Source organism: Strix uralensis, chromosome 9 (assembly GCF_047716275.1).
Source record: "Strix uralensis isolate ZFMK-TIS-50842 chromosome 9, bStrUra1, whole genome shotgun sequence".
Lineage (NCBI taxonomy): Eukaryota > Metazoa > Chordata > Aves > Strigiformes > Strigidae > Strix > Strix uralensis.
In genome coordinates, this window is record NC_133980.1 from 27,199,534 (window position 1) to 27,211,631 (window position 12,098).

At 45.6% G+C, this 12,098-nt stretch overlaps 1 protein-coding gene across 5 annotated transcripts; it reads right to left on the bottom strand.

Moving 5' to 3' along the window:
- Positions 1 to 1,017: 1,017 nt before the first annotated feature.
- On the bottom strand, positions 1,018 to 11,507 carry LOC141947112 (coagulation factor IX-like). Of its 5 annotated transcripts, XM_074877861.1 has the most exons (11): positions 11,171 to 11,507; positions 10,705 to 11,081; positions 10,455 to 10,574; positions 8,574 to 8,734; positions 7,726 to 7,750; positions 7,480 to 7,593; positions 6,162 to 6,296; positions 4,780 to 5,462; positions 2,673 to 2,790; positions 1,572 to 1,786; positions 1,018 to 1,435 (listed from the first exon to the last, which is right to left on the bottom strand). In XM_074877861.1, the coding sequence occupies exons 3-11, from the start codon at positions 10,543 to 10,545 to the stop codon at positions 1,340 to 1,342; spliced, it is 1,638 nt and encodes a 545-aa protein (XP_074733962.1). In that variant the 5' UTR covers positions 10,546 to 10,574; positions 10,705 to 11,081; positions 11,171 to 11,507; the 3' UTR covers positions 1,018 to 1,339. The 5 variants fall into 5 exon arrangements, with proteins under 5 accessions (XP_074733962.1, XP_074733958.1, XP_074733961.1 ...); XM_074877857.1 differs by having other exon boundaries at positions 1,018 to 1,786; positions 11,171 to 11,494; XM_074877860.1 differs by having other exon boundaries at positions 1,018 to 1,786; positions 8,574 to 8,668; positions 11,171 to 11,493.
- Positions 11,508 to 12,098: the final 591 nt, after the last annotated feature.

A 12,098-nucleotide genomic window follows, 5' to 3' on the forward strand; every position in this document is an offset into this window, starting at 1 on the left:
CTTAGTGAATTGTAAGAAAGGGCACAAAATCAAAACATCTTTTGATGTGGGTCACAAAGACCACCTGTTAATCGCAGCAGAAAGAAGCAGAGAAAGGTGATTCTACAACTCAAAGAAGGGATGTTACTCTTGCCCACAGGTATTTTATTTGACCTGCATATTTGGCATCAAGCACTTTTTAAGTATGTAAAGCATCTTAGGATGTGTGGGGAAATCAGCCTCTTGGAGGGAGGGCTAAGTGCACACAATCAAGCTTCCTTTTGTTTTAGGGCAATAGAGAAGTTGTTTCTTGCTGTGGTTGTATGCTTCCTGCCCCCCCCCCCCACCTGTGTTCACACATGGGTTTTCATCAAATACTGGGAGAGGTAAATTACATACATGAGGAGGTGGGGGTGTCTTCAGGATAAAGAGAAGGGCTTTTTGTTCTTGGAAAAAAGTGAGAGAAACAGTTCTGTTTGCTACTTTCACCACTCTGTTTTGTAGTTCTAGGTGAGTGGAACTCTGCCCAGAGCAGATGGGGGGGGGGGTGTTGCCCTCCTCCCTGCCTTTCCTGGCCGGCTGCTGGAGCTGAGCTGTGCTGCCAGCAGGGCTGCCTGGTGCAGGAGATGGTGTTTCCTCACAGCCCACAGCATTTCTCAGAATTCTACTGTACAATCCTCCTATGTTCCTCCAGCTGCAGCCGGGTGGATTCCCTCTTGGGCAGTTTATCCATGCCATTGGTAATACACGCTTCCATACAGACGTTGGGTTTGTATTAGAAAACATTTGCATTTTAGTGAACAGAATTGTACTTGAGGCAACAGTTGTACTTGGTGACAAAACTTCACCAGTCCGCACTGCTGTGTTCAGCACTGTGTGTCAGCTAGAGGCCAGACACCACTATGAGGTAATTCACACAGTGGATTAATGCCTGTTCTTGTGATATGCATGTAGGCCCAAGAAATGGAAAGCTTTTTCTTTCTCCACACCAAAACCCCTTTCTTATAATTTACATTAAGAAAAGTTGAAGTGGTCTCCTTTCTTATTTGCAGAGTAGTTCTTTATTATACACAACTCTTGGTAATACTTGCATGAACAATTTTACCATTTGTGGTAAACAGATACTCAGAATTTCTTTGAAGATTGATTTTACACCATTAAGGACAGGAACTGCACTGTCTTACACTGAAACACTAATAATAGAATTGTCCCTGCCTTTAAGGGTGGTATTAAGAGAAGCTAATGGAGAAGTCTTCTGAATCTGTTACGCTTTCAACAGTCTCTTTAATCCAGGGGATGTAGTTGGATACTCTCGTATATACACCGTATTTTCCTTTCTCAGCGCAGCCCTCGCCCCAGCTCACGATCCCCAGGAGAAACCAAGTGTTGTGGTAAGACACTGTGAAGGGGCCCCCGCTGTCCCCTTTGCAGGCGTCGGCGACCTCGGTGCTGTAACCTGCACAGAACATGTTATCGGTGACGAGCCTGGCTGTGGAGCGCTGGCAGGTGTCCGTGCTCACGATGGGCAGCTGGACTTTCATGAGGAAGCGCAGAGTGGAGCCCCTGGTGTGAGTGGCGCCCCAGCCGCTCACCGTCCCCGTCCGTCCCTCGGCAGAGAGCAGGGCCGCGAGGCTCGGGCTCGGCAGGCAGATGGGAACGACGTACTCGTTAAAAACAACATCACTGCTCAAGTACAACAGGGCGATGTCACTGTTGTAGATATCTGAATCATAATGGGGATGTGTCCAGGTTCGTTCCACACCGATCTTCTGTTCTTTGAATTCTCTCTGGTATTTGTCAAAGTCTCCTGTATTCACGACAAGTTAAAATGTTAAGCAAACTCTAGCAGCTAGGAGGCTGGAGGAACGGGAATGACAGGGAATTAATGCTCTGACCTTCCGGCCCAGGGGGGCACAGACCAAAACACATCATGCTTTGCAATGGTCGTTCCTTATACTGCAGCTTTACCTGTTTGCCCTTTAACAGCAAAACAAAGTTGTTGACTGGATGAATGGATACTTGCAGAGGTTATGGCTTCCGGGGTGGGGATTTTTACCATAAGGACTGTCACTGCTTCTTAGCAAACACTGTATTTCGAATGGGCCTTTGTGTTCCCTGCCCCCAAGAACATGACATGAGCATTAAGATGCAGCCCTGGACAAGGCTGAGGAGTTGTTTCCTGTCAGTTATGCAGTGCTGTGTTCTGTTTGCTCCTCTTGCATGTCTCTCTTCTGGGGGTTCCAAGCACAAGATTGTGTTTATTGCAGCATTCCTGCTGTTGTAACCGGTGCTGTAGCACATTACAAGGGAGTGATTGCAGGCACTGCAGCAGGAGACTAATCTCGGGGCTGATTAAAAAACAAAACTGACTTAAGAGCAGACCATCACCTACAGGAATCCTTCTGAGGTCTACCCTGAGCTGTGCTTAGTCTCTGCACACAAGGAGTTTGCCAGAATGGGTGACAGGAGGAGATAAACCTGTGCCTCACACTCCCAGGTTTGCCCTGAAAACAAAAGGGATGAGCTGGACCCCCCCGGCACTTACCTGCTGCCAAGAAAATGAAGCGTTCTGTAACTCTGAGTGAGGCTGGATGTGTGTGTCCGTTCCTCAGCCACATACTGCCCTGCGCTCACGCACAGCGCAACGCGCGTTTCAGGGGAGCACTTACCCCTGTTCATCCAGACCTACTCACCGACGGTCACGTGGTGCGGCCGGACGAGGTCGAGGCAGTGGGCAGCAGTGACCACCCAGCGACTGCTGATTAAGCTCCCTCCACAGAACCCAACATCATTACTGTTCCGGATCAAAACCTGTATGAAAGATGAGGACGAAGGTGGCGCCAGGGCTGCGTTTGGTACCTGTGCCACTGCCCCTCTCTCGGGTCGGTTGCAGAATCTGTATCCTGAAAATAACACTTCTGGCAATAATGACTACAGCACGCCAAGCAAAGATGACAATGTTAAAATAGTAATAAAATGACTGCACATCTGTGACAAGGGAGCAGAACTGTACAATGAACAAAGCTTGGCAAAATCAAATGGGATTAGAGCTACAGTGACTGGCATTCTCCTAAGGAAACCAAAGTATGATGGTGATTTTTTCATGTGGCTTGAAATTTTCTGGGGGTGGGGGTGAACAGTAACACAAGGTGTACTTCATTGGTACTCAGGGTAAAAAAGAAGAGCGTGGTGTTTGTCTACATGACCAAGGGATAGAGAAGTTTTTCACTTTCCCAGTTGTCAAGTGAAAGGGCAAGAGTGGAGATTGGGAAACTTGTTTTTCCTTTTATTGGTAATACAATTTGGAATGATCTAGAGAGCAGAAGGTGAAGTAAAAACACACTGCTTGGCGTTAGATGTTTGTCTTGTCTATTCAGAATTACAAGCTTCATTAATGCCTCGGCATGTCTTCAATTAAACTTCTTCCTGAACCTGTTATTTCTTGTATTAAACTGAAGGAAAAGCTGAAATTTTGGTACTCTGCAGTTTCAGTGAAATTAATAATCAAATAGTGGAAAAAACTGCAACACAGTCTGGCCCCCTACCTTGGTCTAGTTCCCGGAGTAACATCATGTTTTACGTAAGCCCTTTTGACTTCATTCTATATACTATTGATGCTTTTGGTGTTCAGTTCAGTAGTGTTAGAACAAAACACTGAAAAGTAGCAAAGAAAAATTACCTGAAAATTCTGTCTTAGGTTATGAAGAACTAGAATGGAAAGGGTTTGCAAAACCCTTTTTAAAAAAAAAAACCCACCATAAAATACAAGATTCAATTACAAATTGCCTAATGGAATGAAAATTTAAAACTTCCTGGATGGTATTTCAAGAAGAAAGTGTAACAGGTAGGCAGCATTTGGACTACGTTTCCTTCTCGCAACCCAAACCCAGGTCTCACTTATCAGAAGGAAAGCAGCTGGTGTTCCTCCTAGAAGTGCGTGAGGTGGTGGAAGCCCGCACAAGGAACTGGTAGTGCCATTTCAGCTTGCAAAAGTGTGCAATGACTGCAGGGTCCGTGCAGGTTCAGCCTGCTTTTCCACCTGTAAAATACCTCCTGATGTGTAGAATGGGAAAATCTTTTTGTGTGACAGCAATAAAATAGACTGACAAAAACCTGAGCTGGTTTAGATCAGTCTGTTAACTTTCTGTGCACAAGCTCATAAACAATAATAGTACACTGAAGTGTAAGTATAAGTGAAAATTAGTAACAAATAAGGACATGGACACACACAAGAAAGCCCAAAACCAAGATTAAAAAAACAAGATAGTGGAAATAAACGAAACACTTCAGGGAGATTCCCCTACTTGCCACATGCCGGTCGCCTTCACATTTAAGCCCTCTCAGTTTTATCTTCCCTACTGTAACAAGTAGGAAAAGCTCAGCTTTCTAATGAAGAATCTCACCTGGTCATAGAAAAATTTTTGTGAAAAATACCACCAGCCGTTCTTCCAGCAGGAGTCAGAAGCACAACTTTTCACCAAGAACATTTAGGAACAAAGAACCTGAATAACAGAGCAGGGGAAGATCTGATTGATGTAGTTAAGAGAGGAAGCGTTAAGCTGAGATCACAAAAGCGCACGTATCTAGGATAGGGGGAAGAATGATAAATAAGGCAACTAGGATACACCGCATCAAAAAGACCTGTAGAAGTTTGTGGAATACCTATGGCTGGATTGCTCTAAACCTGAAACAACCTTTTATAATGGCTTGATGAACTCTGCCCCAGACAGAACCAGTGATGCTAAAGCAAGCAAGCAGTCAGGTGTGGTATTTATGGCCAGACTAGAAGAAGAGTATTACCTGCCAGGGGCAATGTCCACGGTGACACAAAGTTCCTCCGGTTATCCTGGAGTCATTGTGCTCTAAAGTGGAGCTGACCTTTAGCGGGACCAGCTGAGGCGTGTCTGAAGCATTTCCCCAGCTGCTGCTGCCATTATGCCCATCGTGCACGGTTTGAATGGCCCCTGGTTGGTTCTGCCTAGCGCTCTCCCCGCTTTGGTTTTGCCCAGCAGCATCTTCCACCGCCGCCTTCTGCCTGGCAGCAGGTGCCATGCTCTCGTGCTGCCACACAGGGCCCTGCCTAGGCTCATTCTGCGGAGCCGGGTGGCTCCCAGGCTGGCCTGGTCCGGTGGTCCCCTGCCTTGCCTCGTCATGCTCGGGGCCACCACCCATCTCCTGCCCAGCAGCACCATCCCCCAGCAGCTCCTGGGGCAGAGAGGCCACCAGTGACCTGTTCCAGCTGGAGGCACCACCTGCCACCTCCGCCCGTCCAGCGTCAGCCTCCCTGCACGTGCTCTGCCCGAAGGCATCCTTCAAGGTCTCATTTGCCCCAGCAGCACTTGGTTCCAGCTCCGTTTGCCTCACTGGGCCCTCCGTGCTCTCATTCCGCTTGGCCAAATCATCCCCATGCTCACGCTGTCCCCTCAGGAGCATTTTCTGCTCCAGAGCCTGCCTGGCTTTAGTCAGGCCACATGGAAACCGTGCTGGAGGGAGGAAAGACAGAAATAAGGATTTGAGTTCAGGGTGCATGGTGTCATGTCAAATTCCAACACAAAAGCAGCATTTTTCCTGAAGAATGGGCTTCAACCCCCCTGCAAGAGCCCTGGAACAACTTGATGTCAAACTCCACTTTCACCACCCACCATCATCTGACCAAGGTGTGTGGAGCTAATTACCGAGAAACAGCACATGGCTGTGCCTCTTCCCACCACAGGCATCAGCCACGGCGGGCTACTCCAGGAGCAGCCTGCTGAGGGCTCTCTTCAGGGCAGAATCCAAACCCAGCGCTCCCCCTGTGACAGGACACCTTAACACAAAGTTTTAAGCCCCCTGTCATGTCCCCTCACCTCCTAACACTGTGGTTTTAGCTTCATAACTCAGTTAAGTTGATCTAAGTCTGTGCTGCTGTTAGAAGGAACAGGCCCACCCCAGACTGTACTGCTGCTCCTTCACCCAGCACGTGCTTACAGGGCACTGGATTAGAGAGAGACACCTGACTGAGAACCTTAACATTTAAAATAAATAAACCCAACATTATAAATAAGACAGATCTTTTCCATGCACTAAGTGCAAGCTGCAGTAGCTACAGCACGTGTAGCTCTTCTGCAACTAGTGAAGAGGAAAAGATGGTGCCTGCGAATCCGCTCTTCACCTGACGTGACTCCGAGCGGCCCACGCTTTACCTGCTGGCACACATCTCTTCCCGTCCTCGTGCAGGGTGTAATCCTTCGCGCAGGAACACACCACGTGAAAGGCGCTGCTGCTGTCCCTGCAGTAGTGCCAGCACCCACCGTTCTTGTACCAGCATTCAAGCTTCTCTGCGATGGAAACACACAGGCATTCACTTGCTTATTGCTGCACGTGGACCCCTGAGCAGGGCACAGCCTCTAGCACGATTATTATATGAAAGAAAGTAGGAAAAAAAATCTGCTGAAATCTCGCAGGGAAACAGAAGGAAGTACCTCTCACAGTACTGATTTGTAGCAAACCAAACACACTGCCTTATGTCTATTGTTCTCCTGTTTCTACCATTTTCTTATTTGCCAGCCTTGTTGGGAAGCCACAGCTGGGCTCCAGGCCTTTCTGCCTGTAGAGCAGGGGCAAGAAAACACCTGGAAGGGCAAACACTCCCAAATGCCCACATTTTTGATCCATCTGCACATCTTATCTTTTATATCATGACAGATTTAAAGTACTAGGCATGTTGATGGGGGCCAAGTCTGCAAGAAATTGACTGAGGTTTTTATCCATTGTTACATTTAAAAAAAAAAATCACGTTTAATTCCTGCACTGTAAAAAGAAAAGGTCGACAAAAGCACTTGGGGGAAAAAAAATTTACTTATGATTCATAGTTTCCATGTCAGTTTGGCTTTTGCTGTAATTTCATGCCTCAGTCTTTTGCAAACCAGATACAGTATTTCAGAGGACCTAAAATCTGGTAAGAGATAGGCAGCTTTTCTACTTCATTTTTTCATCCGTATATTACAACATAAATTCAAATTTTTCTTGGTTTACACTAAGCTTTGGCTAATTTGTTTGATGCTTTTACTCAATAAAATTAAAAAGAGAATAGGGCCTCACCATGAATGATCTCCTGTGCAGGCATCTGTGGCAGGAGATACCAGAGATACCAGAGCAGTGGTATCTCCTGGGGGAAGAGGGGAGGTGGCCACGTGCCTTCCTCAGGGCTTGCACAGAGGAGTGCAAAATCCCTGAACTGCTCCATGGGAGGAGGGGGTGCCACCCTCTTCCACACAGCACAGCAGAGCTCGAAGTAGCTACAGCTGCTGTCACAATGTCATTCCCTTCCAACGTGTCATATAAGAAAACACTGTTCTAACGAACGTATGAATCTTCAACAAACAATCTGTCTACCAAAGTCACCACTGATAACCTCAGTGAGGAGCTTGTGCAAAGGTTCAGCTCAAGTATCCAAGGAGCAAGCTCCAGCTGTAATCCTTCCTTCCCAATGCATGTCAGTGTGTCTGTTCCTGTACTCACCTTTTTCACAGTTGTCTCCTCCAAATTTTGGGGGGCAGATGCAAAAGTAATTGTAGTGTCTTATTATGCAGACTCCGCCATTGTTACAGGGGTTTGTACTACATGGATTTAAATCTAAGAAGAAGAAACAAGGCATAGTGTCATTCCAGGAATTAAGAGAAGCCTGGCTTTAAACTGCCACATAATTCTTTGTACCCAGAAGGGACACAAGAAATAGATTTTTTTAAAATTCCATTTTTTACCTACTTTTGTAATTGAACCAAAACTCCATCTGCAAGAAGAAATCACAAATGAAGAAAACAGTAAGTGGTCATACTGGTTACTGAAGGTATCATTTTAAAACCCATTTTTTTAGGATTCATGTTAATTAACACTTTGATTAGAACTGTGAAATACATTCTCAAAGCAGATCTCCTGATCATCACCATGCAGCTCACTTTCGTTCGCATCGTGGACCAGCCAACGAGTGCATAAAACTGAATTGTACTGGAATGAAGCTGAGATCCATAAATGCTCCAGCCAGTGAAAGGTCTGTGGCCCCAGGCTGGGAGCGAGAAGTGACACCCCGCTCCTCCCCGTGGCGTGGCAATGCGAGGCCCTTGGCACCCACTGCTTCACTCGGAAGAGCCGTTTCTACTGCGCTGCACCATCTGCTAAGGAAGACATCACCTAAGCAGCTCGGGCCAGACACAACAGAAATTGGGCAGCTCTGTTTACAACTGCAGTTCCAGGCCATTTCAGCAGCAGGTCCCAGCAGGACGCCTGCAGCCCACTTCCCAGCCTGTCGCGCTCGGGCCCTGGGAGCGAGGCGCTCCCCCCCCGGGTTTGGAGGGGTCTGATCAAGCAAGTGGCCTCTGAAAATGTCAGAAGGATGTTGCTGGATTGAGGCTCTCACAGAAATAGGTTTTGGATGCTTTTGAGGAATCGTATTTAATGTTTACACAACAAACTGAGCACTCGCTTAGAAAGTGAGATCTCACAGGTGCCTTGCGTGACCCATCCCGGCTACCAAGCTGCAGAGCCATGCCAGGTGGCTGGCAAACCACTCCTCACTGTTAACCTTCCTCTATTTTTCCCAACATAAAGTTTCCCACCGTTTTCTCCTGCGAATGGAAGATCTCCTTAGCCTCCTCAAATGAACACTTTTCCTCATTGCATTCTCTCTCCAAGTTCCCTGGACGAATCTCTTCTAGAAAATAGTTAGCACGTTTATGGACTTTCAGGACCTCGTGTGCTTCGTCTTTTCTCATAAACACTAGAAAAACAAGATTGAACAGCTGATACTGGAAGACAACAAACCGGCACCATTGCAGTCACCATCATGCGTGCTTTCAGTTGAGTAAACAATATAAAGAAGGGGAGCAGGAATCTACGTAAAGAGCCCAAAGGAAAACAAAATTAAGTCTGTGTTCCAACAAAAGGCACTGGTAGTTTAAGCTTTCTTTTAGGGGATCAGAAGACCCACTACTGAGACACTACTGAGATTAGTGCAGAAACAATTTTTTTATTCCACAAGACTTGAGTATTGCAACTTCTTTGGAGGCTGGCTGTATTTTCCTGCCTAACCTTCCTGATTCACAACATTATTAGTTACCTGTCTGTGTGTGCATGTGGAAATAAAGCTGAAAGGAGAGGCTTGGTTTGTATTTGGTGTCAGCTTTGTTAGATACTCAGCAGTAGAGACCCAGTGCTTTCCAGGAAGCTACTGTGGCCACAAAAGGACAGACACTGCTCCTTCACTAAGCTATCTGCCCTCGTCCTGCAATATCTTAAGAGCTATTACTGTCAATAAATTAAGGGAGGAGTGGCCAGAAGAGGGACTATGGCAGTAAGGTCCTCCCCACATACCCCCTGCTGCTCCCCCAAGGCTTTGCCATGGCACCTGTAGCTGAAGCACAGCGCTCCCAGGATTTTCCAGCCCGGATGCTCTGAAGGAAAATGAGGCCTCACTCAGCCCTCGTGGATGTACTGATACCACATGCCATCACTACGTAAAGAAGATGGAGGTTTTTGCCTTTTTGTTAAATCTCCAGAAGCGTGGCTCTGTATCCAAACCCCATCTGACAGATTGAAGAACTGCTGCTGAGAAGTGTTTTAAGAAGAAAGCTCACTTTGTAATGCTGACAAAGCCTACTAAAATTCATACAGCAGTTCACTTAACAGCACTCTGTTTTCCTAGTCATGGTTTAGTGTTAGAACCTAGTTTTGGAGATGGACCATAAAGACACACATTTCTTTGCAGTTACTGGATTGGTATCTATAAAAATGACTGAAATTCTAGAATAATATTAAATTACTTCATTTCTAGGCAATTAGAAACAGCCCACAAAAACTCTTAGCTGAGAAAAGCTTTGGACAGATCCTGCTGTCTGGTAATAGGGAAAATGCCTTTCACTTACATCAGTGAAATTGCCCTTCACCACCCCTTGAGTTCTGGGGTCACCTTTAAAGGATTTACCTATTGTAAGCAGGCATCCCACGTAGAGGATGTGCCTGTTGTGAAGCCTTCTGGTTTGCAGATACCACTTCTGCTCTTCCTGCTCTGAAAGGACAGCCCTTATCATTCATGAGATCCTGTACATTCTCACGCTTGTTCTAAAGCTCTCTGAAGCCATTTCCAAACCTTGTGTAGCTGCTGTAGCAAAATCAACACGAGGTCCAAGAACACATGTTGAAAGCGCCTAATTTTCGCTTCCCAAATTGGAAAATTTGCCATGCAAAAATAATTCAGATTTTGGGTTCAATGTCACAAGGAGAATACTCTTCAACAGGATAGTGGTCTAAGTAGGAAGTTAAGAAAAGCTGATTTCTCTTGGAAATATATATATGAATATTCATTTTTTTTCTTGTGCATTCCAGAAGTCCTTCTTCAAACCACAGGACTTTGTGTTCAGAAAAGGAAATAGTTTCAGTTTAAATGCCAATATTGCCACAATAAGACAATTACGTTAAAAATGTAATTCAGAAGTATCTACCTGAGTATGAAAATGGGCAGCTGCTGTTGATGGAGCACATCAGTAGGAGAAACATCACAAGTGAGGAACTACTCTCCATTTGAGTGAGCATTCAGAATACTCTGACTTCCTACTGCTTTCCTTCAGAGGGAAGAGAATGAAATTGGTATGTATATTGTCACATAAAACAACAAGGGTGAATTAGCCCGCAAAAAAGATGAAGAAGTAGAAGGAAGAGAACAAGAGAAGGGACAAAGAAAGCAAATTCTACCCAGTTCATTTTGACCTGATGTCCGTTGTTTCTCCAAGCCACGCCGATGCTGCACACTAACAGGAATCCCAACAGTTCGCAAGGCAACATGCAGAGATTGACCTAGCCAGGATGTGGTGCAGGGTCTGATCCAAAGCCCACAGGAGTAATAAAAAAAGGCTACAGTGAGCACGGGAAGGTGTGGATCTGGCCCAAACTGAGCTGAGGCCAGTTCCAGCGACAGCCTTGTTTAAACCGCGGAGGATCCCAGGCTGAGGGCTGAGCTGAACACTTCAGCCAGCAGGTTCTAAGGACGGCAGCTGCTGGGTAATCACTGACAGTCTTGTCAAGTAAGACCGTATGCACAAAGCCCAACGAGGAGACCATCCACCACATACCTGGCAATAAAGGTTACAAGACAGAAGTTTGTATTTCTTCATATTACCTTCCCAGGCTAAATAATTTACTAGGATTTGACAGCACATACCTCTTCGCTTTTTCCAAAATCAGAGGATCCAGAATGCATTCACTTTACACAGAACCATGCAATTATACTCACTTTTTTCTTTTCTTTATTTTTTTAGGGGAAGACAGGAGAGAGATTTGGATGTACACCAGGAACAGCCACGAGGTCAAAAGGTTAATCATTAACCAGTCACAAATATTGACAGAGGAGAGACAACCTTCTGGATTCTATGAAACACATCTGAAATCCAAAATCAGAAGAAAATTGTGTGTGCGTTTCCACACACATGCACGTGTGCATTAAGGTAAAAAAAAGTCCTTAAAAATACCCTCCAACAATAAAAGCCACTTCTTTGCATCAAATTTCTTCAGGAAAATCTGGAATTTTTAAGAGATTTCTGACACTCCATCTTTCAGTAGGTAAGACCGATTGATCTGGAAAACACACAAGCTGCTCTGTAAACATCTGTTGAAATGTGCAGAGCTCTCAGTGTGTAGGAGGATTCATAGTCACCTGCAGGAAGGCAAATACTGCCCTGTAACAGTCACAGCTCTCCACTGACATTATGATTTCTGCTTTTAATTAGACCCATGTTTTATTGGCTTTGAACGTAATAATGTTTTCCTTGTAATTCAATGACTAGTCATGTCAGCCTTCTCAGCAGCATGTATTCCTGGTGCAGGCCCTGGCTGGAAGGCTCCTGTTCAAACCATTATTCTTTAATGTTCGTTGATCCTTAAATCCAGTCCCAAATAAAAAAGGGGAGGGGAGAAAAAGAGAGACAGAGGCACAGAGATTGCTGACTGTACTCTCCAGTTTCAGCTCACCTCCAACATGAAACCCTTAGCCTGACTGTTACTTCTTAATGCATGAATCAACTTCAGCACTTGCTTAATAAGCATGGAAGCAGCTTATATGTCAACAAGACTAAGTCCACAAGTTTAAGAGG

What these genes read in the sequence shown, in the direction of transcription:
- LOC141947112 (XM_074877858.1), bottom strand. Translation starts at nt 10,545, where the DNA reads ATGCTCACTCAAATGGAGAGTAGTTCCTCACTTGTGATGTTTCTCCTA. An exon ending in TCCATTCGCAGGAGAAAACG is followed by an intron (nt 7,751 to 8,573) that starts GTGGGAAACTTT and finishes TTCTTCTTGCAG; the next exon opens with ATGGAGTTTTGGTTCAATTA. An exon ending in GCCGCACCACGTGACCGTCG is followed by an intron (nt 1,787 to 2,672) that starts GTGAGTAGGTCT and finishes TCGTGAATACAG; the next exon opens with GAGACTTTGACAAATACCAG.